The sequence below is a fragment of the Dendropsophus ebraccatus genome, chromosome 8 (genome assembly GCF_027789765.1).
Source record: "Dendropsophus ebraccatus isolate aDenEbr1 chromosome 8, aDenEbr1.pat, whole genome shotgun sequence".
Lineage (NCBI taxonomy): Eukaryota > Metazoa > Chordata > Amphibia > Anura > Hylidae > Dendropsophus > Dendropsophus ebraccatus.
The window spans coordinates 82,561,729-82,579,962 of record NC_091461.1 but is presented as its reverse complement, the minus strand read 5'-3'; the positions used below and the strand labels follow the sequence as shown (position 1 = coordinate 82,579,962).

The following is an 18,234-nucleotide window of genomic DNA, read 5'->3' as shown; positions in this document are numbered from 1 at the left end:
TAAGCCTGGGAATGGAGCGATTTTAAGGAACATATATTTGTTAACAATGGTTTGAATTTTTTACAGGCCATCACATAATATAAAAGTTATACATGTTACATATCATTGTAATCGTAACAACTTGAGGAACATGCATAACAAGTCAGTTTTACCATAGGGCGAACGGCGTAAATGCAAAACTCCCCGAAATCAAAACAAATTCGTTTTTTTTTTTTTTCAATTTGACAGCGCAAATGATTTTTTTCCGGTTTCGCAGCATATCTTATGGAAAAATAATACCTGTCAGTACAAAGTACAATTGGTTTCGCAAAAAATAAGCGCTCATATACGTCTCTAGGTGAAAAAATGCAAGCGCTATGGACTTTTAAACATAAAATGGAAAAAGCAAAAGCGCAAAAACGAAAATTGGCTTTGACCTTAAGGCTGGGTTCACACTATGTATATTTGAGGCTGTATTTGTGAGGCTGTATAGCAACCAAAACCAGGAGTGGATTGAAAACACATAAAGGCTATGTTCACATAATGTTGTAATTGAGTGGATGGCCGTCATTTAATGGCAAATTTTTGCTGTTATTTTAAAACAACGGCTGTTATATTGAAATAATGGCAGTTATTTACCGTTATATGACGGCCATCCACTCAATTTCAACATTGTGTGAACAGAGCCTTTCTGTGTTTTCAATCCACTCCTGGTTTTGGTTGCTATGAGGACCTGACTTGAGGACCAAATACTGCCTGAAGTATACAGTGTGTGAACCCAGCTTAAGGGTTTAAAAACAATAGGTGCAGGGGATCGTAACAACATACACTTTCAATCCTATTGTATTACACAAAAACCCGGAGGAAACAAAAGTAGATAAATTAGTGGATTTCCAATTGGTTCAATTCATATACCATAAAGTGCAAAGTGCTTGTTTGTAAATCAATGGTACTGAGTATATGCAACAATATATCAAATGGCTAAATTGCCTGTAAACAATCCTGCACTCAGACCATTTGCACCTCCAGGGAGCACCATCCCCCATTAATACATCCTCTGCACCTCACCCTCCAACGCCCTTTGTGGACCTTTTCCCAGGTCCCCCTCCCTCCTTTCTGTCATCCACTGCAAAATATCAGGAAATTATGACTTGTTGCATCAGACACAACCTGTATCTGTTCTATAGAGAGGGGAAGGAGGGAGGAGGGAGTTAGCCGGCAGCAGAGAGCGTAGAACAAAGGATTACACAAACACAGAGCTGTGTGACATTGTTTTCAGAGGTCAGAGAGGTCAGTGCCGACTGTCAGAGGAAATATCAGGTGATGTATTTGTAGATTAACTCTTTGTTGTCCTGTTTCGGTGTTTGATTTCCCTCTCTCCATAATAGAACAGTGAAGACCGGAGGAGAGCTTCAAACTGCTTTTTCATGATAAAAATAAATTTTTCGGCTAATAAACCCAATTACAAAGTTTGTTAAAATCACCTGGACTATTGATTTCTGCAAAAAAAAAAAAAAATTCTCAACAGTGACTCTTTAACCCCTTAAGGTCAAAGCCTATTTTCGTTTTTGCGCTTTTGCTTATTCCATTTTAAGTTTAAAAGTCCATAGCGCTTGCATTTTTTCACCTAGAGACGTATATGAGCGCTTATTTTTTGCGAAACCAATTGTACTTTGCAATGACAGGCATTATTTTTCCATAACATATGCTGCGAAACCGGAAAAAAATCATTTGCGCTGTCAAATTGAAAAAGAAAACGAATTTGTTTTGATTTCGGGGAGTTTTGCATTTACGCCGTCCGTCCTATGGTAAAACTGACTTGTTATGCATGTTCCTCAAGTCGTTACGATTACTATGATATATAACATGTATAACTTATATTGTATCGGATGGCCTGTAAAAAATTCAAACCATTGTTAACAAATATATGTTCCTTAAAATCGCTCCATTCCCAGGCTTATAGCGCTTTTATCCTTTGGTCTATGGGGCTGTGTGAGGTGTCAGTTTTTGCGCCATGATGTGTTCTTTCTATCGGTACCTTGATTGCGCATATACGACTTTTTGATTGTTTTTTATTACATTTTTTCTGGATTTGATGCGACCAAAAATGCACAATTTTGCACTTTGGAATTTTTTTGCGCTGACGCCGTTTACCGTGCGAGATCAGGAATGTGATTAATTAATAGTTCGGGCGATTACGCGCGCGGCGATACTAAATATGTTTATTTATTTATTAATTTATATTTATAAAATGGGAAAAGGGGGGTGATTTGGACTTTTATTAGGGGAGGGGATTTTTTATTAATAAAAACACTTTTTTACTTTTTTTTTTACTGTAACTAGAAGCCCCCCTGGGGGACTTGTATATAGACAGCACTGATCTCTCATAGAGCAAAGATCGATTAGATCGGTCATAGATTACTATGGCCTGCTGCAGGCCATAGCAATCTATTGCCGAGCCGGGATCAGCGTCATTCCGACGCTGAGGCCCGGCACGGGCAGAAGAACGGATCTCCCCCCCCCCCCCCCCCCGCGATCGCATCGCGGGGGGGAGATCCGTCCCACTAGACACCAGGGACGTGCGGCGCAGTGCCTCTAAGTGCAGCTGTCAGGTTTGACAGCTGCACTTAGAGGCTTAATTAGCCGGCGGGGCAACGGGACCCGCGCCGGCTAATAGAGGCACTGCCCGGCTGCACGTGTCAGCCGGGATTAGCGCCGTTCAGAGCGCGGTCCCGGCGGGACCCCGCTCTGAACACCCCGAGCGGCACCATGACGTATCAGATACGTCATGGGTCGCTAAGGGGTTAATGATCTAACAGTACTAGTACTGGAGACAATACTGGCTGCTCCAGATCACTTCTAGATCGCAGGCCTAACACAGCCTGCAAACTAGAAGTGAATGACACAGAGCAGAGAGCTTATTGCTCACTGGTCTATGCCTCCTGTTAGCTGTGTCTGCACTCTTATAAGGCACAGACACAGCTGACAGCAGGGGCGCCTTTATTGTGCAGAAGCAGGGAGTCTGGTACCAGGCTGGAGTCCCAGCTTCCGCAGACATATTGCTTTAAGCGGTACAATATCAGTGTAGCGTGCTAGGGAATATTTGTGGAGTGAGCAGACACTCGCTGTGCAGGGGCGGCTGGTGCCGCTCTCTCAAGGGACATGATCTGCTGTCTGAGGTAAAGTCCTCATGGCAGATGCGACCCTGATTGTCCACAGTCAATATACGTCTAGACAGGGTAAGTTTACAGTCTGGTTGAGAGTAAATGGATGTTGGGGTTATTTGAAACCTCTCTAGTGTAAACCTTACCATTTTAGTTCACTTAGGATTACTATAATTGTTTATATTTGTCAAATACCAGAATAATGAGAGTGATCATTAAAACCCCTTAACGACACAGGGCGTATATTTACACCCTGCGGTCGTTAAGGGAGTTCACAGCGGGGCCGCCGGGCGACCCCGCTCTGAACTGCCACATGTAGCTATTAGCGGGCATTGTCCAATCGACGTGCCTGCTAATCAAGTAATCAGAAGCAGCTGTCAAAGTTGACAGCTGCATCTGATTGCTAGTTGCAGCGGATCCCTGGTGTCTAGTGGGGTGGATCGCCCCCCCGGTACGTTGTCCTGGTGGAGCGATCCACACGTCTGCACCGACCAGGTGTCTGCACCGTAATGGCGCTGATCCTGGCTCAGCACTCGATTGCTTCCGGCTGGAGAAGCCAGAAGCAATCCAGTGCCTATCTCATTGATCTATGCTGTATAACTATATAGCATAGATCTCAATGAGAGATCAGTGTGCATATACGGAGTCTTCTAGTATAAGTGTAAAAAAAAAAAAAAAAAAAGTGTTGTTGTTAATAAAAAGCCCCCACCCCTAATAAAAGTTTGAATCACCCCCATGTTATAAATAAAAATAAATAAATAAACATGTTTGGTATCGCCGCGTGTGTAATCGCCCGAACTATTAATTTCTCACATTCCTGATCTCGCACGGTAAATGGCGTAAGCGCCAAAAAATCCCAAAGTGCAAAATTGCACATTTTTGGTCGCATCAAATCCAGAAAAATTGTAATAAAAAGCTATCAAAAAGTCGCATATGCGCAATCAAGGTACCGATAGAAAGAACACATCATAGTGCAAAAAATAACACCTTACACAGCCCTATAGACCAAAGGATAAAAGCGCTATAAGCCTGGGAATAGAGCGATTTTAGGGAACATATATTTGTTAACAATGGTTTGAATTTTTTACAAGCCATCACATTATATAAAAGTTATACATGTTACATATCGTTGTAATCGTAACGACTTGAGGAACCTATAGAACCTATCAGTTTTACTCCAGGGCGAAGGGCATAAAAACAAATACCCCCTAAATAAACTAAATGTTGTTTTGTTTTTTTGTTTTTTTCAATTTCACTACATATTTATTTTTTTTTCTGATTTTGCAGTGAACTTTATGAAAAAAATCAGCCTGTCATTGCAAAGTACAATTAGTGGCGCAAAAAATAAGGGCTCATGTGGGTTTCTAGGTGAAAAATTGCAAGTGCTATGGCCTTTTAAGCACAAGGAGGAAAAAAGGAAAACACAAAAATCTAAATTGGCTCTGTCCTTAAGGGGTTAAGGTATTTTGTTTTACTTTTTGTAAAGCCAAAAGTTTACATACACTAAAATTACTATGATTCACACAAGATGGTATGCTGGCACTGTCCCCAGTTTTAGGAAACCAAACTTGGACATCACCGTGACTCTACCTTGGTTTGTGTAACTCTACCGTAGGTGGTGCTCAGCTTGAGAAAACAGTCCAGTACAAGTCTTTGCACAAAAGGATAAGATGAAGTGCGGCAGCCCACCAAAATCAGTTAAAAGATGCTTTATTTGGACATAGGAGGCATCGCAGAGAAGAAGCGTTTTATACGTGAAACGGACGTCGCTCTGTTTATTTGTGGATAGTACCTGCTATTGATGCCTTCTATGTCCAAATAAAGCATCTTTTAACTGATTTTGGTCAGCTGCCGCACTTCATCTTATTCTTTTGTGCAAAGACTAACATTACTATGCCTTTGAACAATTTGAGACAGACCATAAAATGATGTCATGTCTTTGGAAATTTGTTGGCAACATCTGAGTCAGAGACACAACTGTCGATGTATTTTAAAGGGGTTATGCAGCGCTACAAAAACATGGCCACTTTATTCCAGAGGAAGCCCCACTCTTGTTTCCAGATTGGGCAGGGGTTTTGCTGCTCAATTCCATTGAAGTGAATGGAGCTTAATTGCAAACTGCACCTGAACTGGAGACAAGAGTTGTGTTGTCTCTGAAAGAAATTGGCCATGTTTTTGTAGCACTGGATAACCCCTTTAAGACACACCTGAAAGACACTGCTGCTTTGTCTAACATTATGGGGAAGGCTAAAGAAATCAACCAAGATATCAGTAAGAGAATTGTGGGCTTGCACAAGTCTGGTTCATCCTTGGGTGCTATTTTCAGATACCTGAGGGTTCCTAGTTCATCTGTACAAACAATTATACACACAAGATGGGAATGTCCAGCCATCATACATGGATCCTGGGGTATTTTACAATGAAGAAAGTAGAAGAATTCTCTCCAGCTCCCAATTATATTTTAATGCTTTATTTTTAATTCATACAAACACTAACATGTTTCAGACCCCACTGGGTCCTTAGTCATTGTTTTCTGATACATACATCCTTTCTCACCGATTGATAATAGAGAGCAGCAGAGTGGTCTCTATATTAGCATCCTGTTGGGGAATCCATCCGATGCCAGGCACAGACGCATCTCCATACCCATGTGCTGCTTTGCTAGACTTACATGTGTTACTGAGCCTAGGTTTCCGTAATATGAAGAGGTATAGTTCTATATCCGCTTTCTGTCAGTGAATGCAGGTTTCTCAGCTCCTGCATATTATTAGTGTTATAGGTGTTCTTAGAGTCTGGATGGAACTACAATGTTTTCATTCACAGTCAGCAAGCAGAGATCAAAGCTTACACTACACCCCCCACCCCCGCCAAACAGATGCCCTTTGTGCAGCACATAGCTACACCATGTGCGCGTCAGCTCTGCTACATCAGCTAGTATGGAACACATATTAAAGTGATGTGATACAAAATCTGTGAAAAGTACAGTCCTGTGCTTACTGTGCAATAATAATGACCGCAGTGGGCAGGAAAGAAAGCTAAGGGGGCGTGTAATCAGGGAGATGCATGGTGGGAAATCTAGTTTGGTATTTAAATTATAGATCGGCTTTTAGAAAAACGTGTAACTCAGGAATGGCAGCAGCTAGAAATGTAGGAGACTGCTCAGGGGGACTTGGTGACTAACACCCAGGGGTGATTCTAGCCTCTCTGCTGCCCGAGGCGAACTATAGGATGACGGTCCCCCCCCCCCCCCCCCAAAAAAAAAAAAAAATCCGCCCACATTATAATCCACTACTACTGCCCCCCCCCCCCCACTGCTGTCCACAATAAACATAATGTTTGGTCCCTTGCTGCACAGAGGATGTCAGGAGAGGAGGGGGCTGATCTTATAGGGGAGGTCACAGCAGCACAGAGGAGGTCAGGAGAGGAGGGTGCTAATCCTATAGGAGAGGTCCCAGCAGCACAGAGGATGTCAGGAGAGGAGGGGGCTAATCCTATAGGAGAGGTCCCAGCAGCACAGAGGATGTCAGGAGAGGAGGGTGCTAATCCTATAGGAGAAGTCACAGCAGCACAGAGGATGTCAGGAGAGGAGGGTGCTGATCTTTTAGGAGATGGTCCCCCTCTTCCCCCCTTATAGATGGTCCCCCTCTTCCCCCCCTTATAGATGGTCCCCCTCTTTCCCCCAGTGGCGGTCTTTGGCACCAAGCACCCCAAGCGATCGCTTGGGGCCCCCAACATCCAGGGGGGCCCCCACGCCCCGCTCTTGTGCTCAAGACCGCTGGACAGGGCCGCTGCCCCACTCGCTGCTGCCACCTGAACTGTAACTATGAGCACTCGTAATGAGCGCTCATAGTTACATGCAGCAGCACTGACAGGGCGGGAGACATTGGCCCCCTTCCTATCAGTCACTCTTGTGGCCGCAGGAAGGGTTTTGTCCGCAGGGTGGCAGCTTTGTCCTTGTGGTGCCGGCACTCCAGTGACATCACTGACACCTCCAGTGACATCACTGGAGCATCGGCGCCAGGACAAGGGGAGTGCGGCCTGGGGGAGTGATGTCACTGACGCTCCAGTGACATCACTGGAGCATCGGCGCCAGGACAAGGGGAGTGCGGCCTCTTGTGATCGCAGGGAAAACCCTTCCTGCGGCCACAAGAGTGAAGAGAAGAGGAGACACAGGGACCCAGGTGAATATAAGTGTTTGTTTTATTGTGTTATATACTATATGGGAGGGGGAGCACACAGGGGTCTGTTTAACTGGGGGAGCGCACATCGGGGGTCTATATAAATGGGGGGAGCATACAGGGGGACTGTATAACAGGGGGAGCACACAGGGGGGCTATAGACTACTGGGGCTTCACAGAGGGGTCTATATACTACTGGGGGCAGCACACAGGGGGTCTATATACTACTTGGGGCAGCAGAATGGGGTCTATATACAACTTGGAGAGCACACAGGAGGTCTATATCCAAGTGGGGGAGCACACAGGGGGGCTATATACTACTGGGGGAGCACACAGGGATCTATATACTACTGGTGGGGCACACAGGGGGTCTATATACTACTGGGGGAACATACAGGGGGTCTATATACTACTTGTGAGGCACACAGGTGGTCTATATATAACTGGGGAGCACACAGGGTTCTGTATACTACTGGGGCAGCACACAAGGGGTCTACATAATACTGGTGGGGCACATAGGGTCTATATACTACTGGTGGAACCACACAGGGGGTTTATATACTACTGAAGGAGCACACAGGGGTCTATATCCAAGTAGGGGAGCACACAGGAGGTCTATATCCAAGTGGGGGAGCACACAGGGGGGCTAAATACCCCTGAGGGAGCACACAGGGGGCCCTGTATACTAGTGGGGGAGCACACAGGGGGTATATACAACTGGGGGCAGCACACAGGGGGTCTCTATACAACTGGGACAGCACACAGGAGGTCTATATACTTCTGGGGGAGCACACGGGGGGCTATATATAACTGGGGGAACACACAGGGGTCTATATACTAGGGGAAGCAAACAAGGGGTATATACTACTGCGGGCAGGACACAAGGGGTATATACTATTGGGGGCAGCACACAAGGAGTATATATTACTGGCGGTAGCGCACAAGGGGTATATACTACTGGGGGCAACACACAGCGGTCTATTGTTTTGGAATGCGTGTCGAGGGGGGGGGGGGCCCAGACATGACTTTGCTTGGGGCCCCAGAAATGCCAAGACCGCCCCTGCTTTCCCCCCCCCCTTATAAATGGTCCCCCTCTCCCCCCCCCTTATAGATGGTCCCCCTCTTCCCCCCCTTATAGATGGTCCCCCTCTTCCCCCCCTTATAGATGGTCCCCTCTCCCTTATAGATGGTCCCCCTCTCCCCCCCCTTATAGATGGTCCCCCTCTCCCCCCTCCCTTATAGATGGTCCCCCCCCTTATAGATGGTCCCCTCTCCCTTATAGATGGTCCCCCTCTCCCCCCCCCCTTATAGATGGTCCCCCTCTCCCCTCCCTTATAGATGGTCCCCCTCTTTCCCCCCTCCCTTATAGATGGTCCCCCTCCCCCCCCATAGATGGTCCCCCTCTTCCCCCCTCCTTATAGATGGTCCCCCTCTCCCCCCCCCCCTTATAGATGGTCCCCTTCCCCCCTTATAGATGGTCCCCTTCCCCCCTTATAGATGGTCCCCCTCTTTCCCCCCCATTATAGATGGTCCCCCTCTCCCCCCCTTTATAGATGGTCCCCCTCTCCCCTCCCTTATAGATGGTCCCCCTCTTTCCCCCCTCCCTTATAGATGGTCCCCCCCCATAGATGGTCCCCCTCTTCCCCCCCCCCCTTATAGATGATCCCCCTCTTTCCCCCCTCCCTTATAGATGGTCCCCTTCCCCCCTTATAGATGGTCCCCTTCCCCCCCCTTATAGATGGTCCCCTTCCCCCCCTTATAGATGGTCCCCCCCCTTATAGATGCTCCCCCCCCTTATAGATGCTCCCCCCCCTTATAGATGCTCCCCCCCCTTATAGATGCTCCCCCCCCCTTATAGATGGTCCCCCTCTTTCCCCCCCCCTTATAGATGGTCCCCCTCTTCCCCCCCCCCTTATAGATGGTCCCCCTCTCCCCCCCCCCCCTTATAGATGGTCCCCCTCTTCCCTCTCCCTTATATATGTTCCCCCCCCCTGCACAGCAGATAAAACAAAAACAGCACATAACTCACCTACCCTCCGTTCCCACGTCGAGCCTCTCTGGTCTGGTCCCGGCTGATGTGCGGCTGCCGGAGGTGTCCTGTCCCCGACAGTGCGCGCATCAGAGAGCTCCCCGTGCGCCTGTGGCTGTGACTTCCGGCACATGGGGAGCTCTCTGATGCACGCGCTGCCGGGGACAGGATGGGACAGCCGCGCATCACCCGGGGACTAAGGCTGCATTCCCACGTTCCGTGATCCTGACGGATCACGGACGTGGAATGCCAGTACCGGAGACCCCCGCGCCCGAACAGCATCTGTAATTAGATGCTGGGAGCGGGGGAGACTGTATTCATAAGCGGCGCGCTGTAGTAACTGCACTGCACGGCTGATTTATTACAACGCGGCGCTTATGAATACAGTCTCCCCCGCTCCCAGCATCTAATTACAGATGCTGTCCGGGCGCGGGGTTCTCCGGTACATGGTACAATCAGTGGCAGATTATAATGTGGGCGGCCGCCCGAACTGCCCATATTATAATCTGCCACTGAATGCCGCCCCCATGATGACAGCTGGTGGCGCCGCCTGAGGCAGACGACTCAGGTCGCCTCATCATTGCGGCGCCACTGCTAACACCAGCTAGCATTCCATCTTTTTGCTCTTAGGTGGATAACCCCTTTAAGGGTAATGGTACCAAATACTAATAAAATGTGTGTAAACGTTTAACTTTTCAGTTATAAACAGACAGTAATAAAAATGCCTTGAAAAATTCTTTCATCTTCTCATTATATTCTGACATTTGGCAAATATAAATAAGTTTGGTAATCCTTATTGACCCAAAATGAGAAAAGTTTATTATCATTTCATGTCAGATAGTGAGATAAACATGCACATGTGTCTCTTTTATGTAATGTATGTAATTTCTGGTTTCAATTGTAGTTTTTTAAACTAAAAATTTAAGAAAAAGAAAAATGTCTTCACTTTTTAGTTTACTTAGATTTTGTGTTCACGTATAATATTTAATTTCAGTTTCATGGCTGGAGTCATTCACCCATGGCGTATGAATTCCTTTGAACGTCTGTTATGGCGAGCCTGTCGAGGATATTTAATTGTCAACTTTGTAGAGATGTCTGAACCAATGGAGGACCTTGTAACAGTGAGTTGCTTCTAACCTTTTCGTCTACAGTGGAAGAAGAGCTATAAAGCCTACACCAGGCAACTGACTCTACGTTAGGACATGTATAGGCCCCAAATGACATTGATGATGGATGATAATTCTCTCAAAAATACCCCAAAATTGCAAAAATTATTCACAGACGCCGATATGAAATAAAATTGTGCAAACTTAATTTAATTATAATCAATAAAATACATGAAAATAGCATGCACAAAAGTATGTGCAGTGCAGATTGCATAGTACAAGACACATTAAATAGTTTTACTGGTATAAATAAGACCAAGAGTTCCCACAATAGTACCACAGCACATATATTAGTGTATAGGACCTAGATCTAGACCGTTTTTAGATAGATAGCAGCTGGTAAGGTTTTCAGTGGTGTATACATTCCAGCCAGGTTCTTCACATATACCTTATTTTTCGGCGTATAAGACTACTTTTTAATCCCAAAAAATCTTCACAGAAGTCGGGTGTCGTCTTATACACATGGTATGGTCGCCACATACAGTGGGGGAGCTAAAAAACGTCCGCATCCCCACCGCATGCACCGACTCAAAACGATTAAACTCACCTGTGACCCATTTCTGCCAGCTGCGTGTCCCCCGTCACGTTCCCGGCGGAGGCAGTGTGATGCACACTGCCTGCGCCGAAGGTCTCCGAAGCTCTCCTAACAGCCGAGTGTCTCTGATGAGACACTCGGCTGCCGGGAGAGCTTCGGGAGTATGACAGAGGCTTCGGGGACTTCCAGCGCCTCTGCCATTCTCTCAAAGCTCTCCTGGCAGACAAGCGTCCCTGAGCTTGGCTGCTGGGAGAGCTTCGGGGACCTCTGATGCACACTCCCTGCGCCGGGAACGTGACGGAGGACGCACAGCTGGCAGAAATGGGTCACAGGTGAGTTTAATCGTTTTGAGTCGGTGCATGCGGTGGGGATGCGGACGTTTTTTAGCTCCCCCACTGTATGTGGCGACCATACCATGTGTATAAGACGACACCCGACTTCTGTGAAGAACTGGGAACGGGTAACAGGTGAGTTGAGTTAAATTGTTTTGTTTTTTTTGTTTTTTAATTCAACGTCAGTTAACCCCTGCCTGACCACAGCAGGGCTCCAGCTAGTAAACCCTTCTACGAGCAGCACTCAGGACCGCGGTGGTTCAGAGCGCGGACCCGCTCTGAACAAATGGAGGCGGCCTTGGACGTACGGGTACGTCCAGGGTCGCCTAGGGGTTAATTTGCATTGCATTAAAGTGTCACTGTCGTTTTAACTTTCAAAATCGAAATCAACAGAGGATGTGAAATAAAGCAAGTTTGCACCTTACCTAAAGTTTTCTTACCCGTCCCTGTGCCTCGCTGACAACCGCTGGATGTAATTTCTGGACACAATCCTGGTATGTTACATACCTGACTTCTCTAGCTGCCACATCATGACCCAGCTGATGCATTGCCTGCTCAGTTAGTCAGTGACTGGGGCAGTGTCTCGCCCCAATCACTGATTGGCTGAGCAGGCAATCCATCAGCCAGGTACATGATGTTGGAGCCAGCAGCTGTTGGAGCCAGCAGCTGTCAGCAAGACTGGATTGGTAAGCATACTTTAATATGTAACTGCACCCCCTGTCTTCCTGTCACTTTTTAGTTTCATGGGACTTCTTTAATTTATTTAGTTTTTATTATGCTTTAAAAAAAGCTATACTTGAAATCAATGTCTAGTTCCTTGAAGGCAGATTTTTAGTCTTGTGCTGGTTGAAAAAAAAAGATATCAAACACATGTACAGAGTGTCACAGCTCAATACATCCATTAATCAATCACTGTGAATACAAAGAGGACTTGGACTTCCTGCCTTTAGGGTATAAGCACAAACAGCATATATGCAGCGTATTTACTGCTGCAATACGCAGCTAATACGCAACAAATACGCAGCAGATTAGATCTAAATAACTGAACACAGCATCAAATCTGCTGCAGATCTGCTGCGTATACGGTGTGTGTGTTTGTACCCTTAGGGTATAAACCCACACACCGTATACGCAGCGTATTTACTGCTGCGATACGCAGCAAAAACGCAGCAAATTAGATCTAAATAACTGAACACAGCATTAAATCTGTACCAACAAATCTGCTGCGTATTTGCTGCATATTTGTTGCGTATCTACTGTATACGGTGTGTGGGTTTGTACCCTTAGTGTCTTTTTTTTTCCCCAACCAGCACAAGATTAACCCCTTAGCGACCCATGATGTACTCGGTACGTCATGGTGCCGCGGGGGTGTTCAGCAATCTACAGGCCGGGCAGTGCCTCTATTAGCCCCGGCTAATTAAGCACTTCAATGCAGCTGTCAAACCTGACAGCTGCATTGAAGTGCTTTACATTTCACATCGCTGGTGTCTAGTGGGACGGATCTCCCCCCGCGATGCGATCGCAGGGGGGAGATCCGTTCTTCTGCCCGTGCCGGGCCTCAGCATCGCAATAACGCTGATCCCGACTCGGCAATAGATTGCTGTGGCCTGCAGCAGGCTAAAGCAATCTATGACCAATGTAATCGATCTTTGCTGTGTATATACACAGCATTGATCTCTATGAGAGATCAGTGCTGTGTATATTCAAGTCCCCCAGGGGGACTTCTAGTTTATGTAAAAAAAAAAAAGTAAAAAAGTGTTTTTATTAATAAAAAATCTCCTCCCCTTATAAAAGTCCAAATCACCCCCCTTTTCCCATTTTATAAATATAAACAAATAAATAAATATATTTGGTATCGCCGCGCACAGAATCGCCCGAACTATTAAATTATCACATTCTTGATCTTGCACGGTGAACGGCGTCAGCGCCCAAAAAATTCCAAAGTGCAAAATTGCGCATTTTTGGTTGCATCAAATCCAGAGTAAATGTAATAAAAAGTTATCAAAAAGTCGTATATGTGCAATCAAGGTACCGACAGAAAGAACACATCATGGCGCAAAAAATGACACCTCACACAGCTCCATAGACCAAAGGATAAAAGCGCTATAAGCCTGGGAATGGAGCAAATTTTAAGTGTAATTGCACATTGTTCATTGTTTTGCTGGGATCAGATGGAATAAACGATCATAGTAACCGTTGTAACTAACGACTATCATTCTATGTAATAATTCAGGTTAACGACAAACAATTTTGTTTGCAATCGTTTGTTAGTCGTTAATCGTTAAAAATTGCTTAGTCTAATAGGACCCCAAGTCCCATGTTATCTAGCCTATATGTGTTTTTATAGATTTGGTAGATTAAACATAGTTTGGGATTTCCTTGAGCATAACAAAGTGAGAGGAATGGAGTAAGTGAAAATAGTTCATCCCATTGGAAGTCATCCGTAGTACCCACCTCCTGTGCCCACTTGTCTCAAGCAATAAGCAGAAAATAGATAAGGTGAGCAGTTTACCCAGGAAGTATAAGCAGTAGAAATGGTTCCTGTCAGTAATCCTCTACTATCACTGTCCAAGAATAAAAAAAGTTGAGGCTGTAGGATCATGGAGAAATGGTGAGGGAGAGGCGAGAGGTAAAATAACTGATTATTTCCAATTGATGGTTTAACCTGGTTTGGCTCCAAAACCCTTGATAATGGACATTTTGTGTTTCATGAATTAGTAAAAGTTATTAGTATAAAGCAACATGTCATCAGGGTACAGGGATATTTTTTCCTTGCTGCCTCTCCATGAGAAAGCCACTATCTCTCTAAAGGACCATATCAAAGCTTTAACTCAATAGCAAGTCATAGAGGAGGCAGAAAGTGTCCCTGCCTTGTCCTCCTTAGTTAAATCGAATCTGTCAAACAGACCCCCATTTGCTTGTCCTAATGCCCCAAATTCTATGCAGTCCATGGTCACCCACAGAAATTCCCATTAAACGCTGTAAAAAGCTTTGGCAGCATCAATTGAGAGCCTAGCACTGCATCTAAAGAAAAAGAAGGGGTTGGTGCAGCTCACTTCCTGGTTTTGCCAAGGTTAAAGGAGAAGTCCACCCACAAGAAGAAAATGTGAAAGTCCAGGGGCAGGTGAGAAAATAACAAATTATCCAGAATTCCCTCTTCCCATGCCTCTCCAGCGCTGGATCGCAGCTCCGGGATATTTTACAGAGCCAATATCACAACCCGGTTTATAGACCTGCCCCCAACCAGGTTGATACACACGTCCACTCGGCTGAGAGGGCTGTCCATCAGCCCTTATGTAAACTTTCCCCCGAAACGTGACGACATCACAACTCGGGGGGAAAAAGCCTCAAAGCCTGCACATCGCGGGCACGCAGAGAGGTAAGCAGTGCTTCATTGTTATGTTCTTCCCTGCTCCTGCCGCCTACCAGATAATGAAAATGGCTTGGACTTTTCCTTTATCTGTGCTATGACTACCCTGGTCATAGGTATAAATCAGATATCAGGGAGAAAAAAAGTTTAACAGTTCTCAAAATGTTTTTTTGTCTTTAAGAGAAATGTTTTCTGCAATGGATATATTCTAGCAGTTTGTAGACGTACTGATTTCCAAATGTTGCTTAAAAGTCAATGGATTTGGGACAATTGCTTAGATTCTCATGCGTAAGAAAAACATGGACTCTACCTCGGACCACAATGGTCAGGAAGAACTATAATGTTATGGATCAATCTGATAAAATGAAAGTGTTTAATAGCTCTAAAATTGTACAACATAACACAAAACATAGTTAAAGGGGAACTCCGGATAAAGAAGAATTTTTTTTCTATTAAAAAATACATTAAAAGTTATATAGATGTGTCTATGTAATGTATTACCATATCTGTAGGGTTCTGCCACACTGGTAGCTGTTTGAAATCTGAAGAAAACTGGCCTCTGTGTGCCAATTCACATTGTCTCCTGCTCCCTCTGCTCTCTCTGCTCTCCCACCTTAGGAGACAAATATTCCATGTCTCTATCTCACATTGTGTATGTTTGCTGAGCACAGGCTAACGATGCAGACAGGGCGCAGGACGTGATATCACAAGAGGCTTGGCTGGATCCTCCAATCCCCTGAGTGATTCACCATCTGACCAGCCAGAAGCAGGTGTTGCCCTGATTTCTCTGATTGTGCAGAAGTGTGCAGTGAAATTAGGGCTGTATTCACACATGTTGGAGTGTCATTGCAGTACTGCAGCGTATTTACAAAAATGATGCAGTGACACAAGTAAATGATGCTAAACGGCAGAGAGGATCAGAGCCTTATTGTGCAGCTCAACTTGAAAGATAAAAGATGCTTGATCATAATATGTGTGTGGAAATGAAAAGAAAAAAAAATTCTAAAAGTTCTTTACTTTATTCCAATATCAGCGTTACAGGTAGAGAATACAGCGCGCTGTGTGGTGTTACAGGTAGAGAATACAGCGTGCTGTGTGGTGTTGCAGGTAGAGAATGCAGCGTGCTGTGTGATGTTACAGGAAGTAACTGTGTGCTGTGTGGGTGGGACCACAATGAAATCATTAAGTACTGCAAATAATTCAGTAACACAATGAAACTGCAATGTGTGAACACAGCCTAGATGTTCTGCACAGCTTTGGGCGGTTAATGGGCAGGGTGGGTGATGGAACAGCTGAGGGAAAGCAATGCTTTCTGGAACCAGTACTGCATTCTGGGAACTGATCAACCAGGAAGTACAGAAACACAGGACAGAACAAAACCCCTCCAAAACAAATGGATTTTTGGTAGTTTCAAAACTGGGATAGATAGGTAAGTAATAAATTTTTTTAACCTCTACCTGGAGTTCCCCTTTAATAAGGTTGAAAGAAGACAAGAGTCCATCAGGTTCAACCTAGGGAAACCCTATTGTGTTGATCCAGGCGAAGGCAAAACCCTTATGAGGCCGATGACAATTGCCCCATCTCAGGGAGAAAATTCTTTCTAAATTCCAATGGCAATAAGGATAATCCCTAGATCAACGTATCACCAGAAATCTAATGCCCATAACTTGTAATATATTTTTTAAGAAAAGCATCCATGCCTCCCTTGAACTTATTTAATGAATCAGCCATAACTTCATGTGGCAGTGAGTTCCATAGTTTCACTGCTCTTACAGTAAAAATTCTGCGCCTGTGCTGATGGTAAAACCTACTAGCCCCTCTACAAGGTCATTAATAAAAATATTAAAAAGAGGTGGACCCAACACTGACTCCTGTGGTACCCCACTAGTAACGAAGACCCAATCTGAATATGTTTCATTAGTGACCACCCTCTGTTTTCTGTCACACAACCAGTTACTTACCCATTTGCATATGTTTCCCCGAGTCCCAGTATCCTTATTTTGTAGACCAAACTTTCATGCGGCACATGATCAAATGCCTTTTGAAAAGTCCAGATACACAACATCCACAGCCTCCCCCAGGTCCACTCTATAACTGACCTCTTCATAAAAGCCGATCAGATTAGTCTGACAAGACCGATTCCTCATAAACCCATGCTGGAGCTGTCATGTCGTCTGTTATGGGATTCTCCTCTGTAAATACAGTAGAGAAGAATGTATTTAGTAGATTTTGGGAGTCTTCTTACTTTCTGTGGCAATCCTTTATGTTGCAATTTTTGCTTCTTTTATTTCTTTTTTACACAGTTTATTCTTCTACACTCACCGGCCACTTTATTAGGTACACCATGCTAGTAACGGGTTGGACCCCCTTTTGCCTTCAGAACTGCCTCAATTCTTCGTGGCATAGATTTAACCCTTAGGGGACACAGCCAGTTTTCATTTTTGCGTTTTCGTTTTTCCCTCCTCGTGTATATAAGGCCATAGCGCCTGCATTTTTCCACCTAGAGACCCAAGTGAGCCCTTATTTTTTGCGCAACTAATTGTACTTTGCTATGGCAGATGTAATTTTTGCCTAAAATGTGCCGGGAAACCAGAAAAAAATTCAAAGTGTGGTGAAATTGAAAAAAAAAACGCATTTCTTTTATTTGGGGGAAATGTGTTTTTACGCCATTCACCCTGGGGTAAAACTGACTTGTTATATATGTTCCTCAAGTTGTTACGATTAAAACGATATGTAACATGTATAACTTATATTGTATCTGATGGCCTGTAAAAAATTCAAACCGTTGTTAACAAATATACGTCACTTAAAATGGCTCCATTCCCAGGCTTATAGCGCTTTTATCCTTTGGTCTATGGGTCTGTGTGAGGTGTCATTTTTTGCGCCATGATGTGATCTTTCTATCGGTACCTTGATTGCGCATATATGACTTTTTGATCGCTTTTTATTACAATTATTCTGGATTTGATGCGACAGAAATTGCGCAATTTTGCACTTTGGGATTTTTTTGCGCTGACGCCGTTTACCGTGTGAGATCAGGAATGTGATTAATTAATAGTTTGGGCGATTACGTACGCGGCGATAGCAAACATGTTTGTTTGTTTATTAATTATTTAATTTATTTTTATTTATAAAATGGGGAAAGGGGGGTGATTCAGACTTTTATTAGGGTAGGGGGTTTTGTGTTATTAAAAATACATTTGTCTTTTACTTTACACATATACTAGAAGCCCCCCTGGGGGACTTCTAGTATATGTACTCTGATCTCTGATAGAGATCCATGCAGTATAGTTATACTGCATGAATCCATGAGATCGGTGTTCTATTACTTTTGGCTGCTGCAGCCAAAAGCAATAGAATGCCGAGCCGGGATCAGCGCCATTACGGAGCAGACCCCGGCCCGGGATGGATGCAGGGATCGCCCCCCCGCAATCGCGCCGCAGGGGGGCGATCCCCCCACTAGACCACCAGGTATGAATAA

General features: G+C 44.9%; 1 protein-coding gene across 3 annotated transcripts in view; it reads left to right on the top strand.

Moving 5' to 3' along the window:
* The window catches only part of TCIRG1 (T cell immune regulator 1, ATPase H+ transporting V0 subunit a3), a 200,584-nt gene that overhangs the window by 40,097 nt on the left and 142,253 nt on the right, over positions 1-18,234 (top strand). For all 3 annotated transcript variants that reach the window (XM_069980778.1, XM_069980776.1, XM_069980777.1), the window contains exon 6: positions 10,345-10,471. In XM_069980778.1, the coding sequence (XP_069836879.1) occupies positions 10,345-10,471 (127 nt within the window). The remainder of the gene's footprint in view (positions 1-10,344; positions 10,472-18,234) is intronic.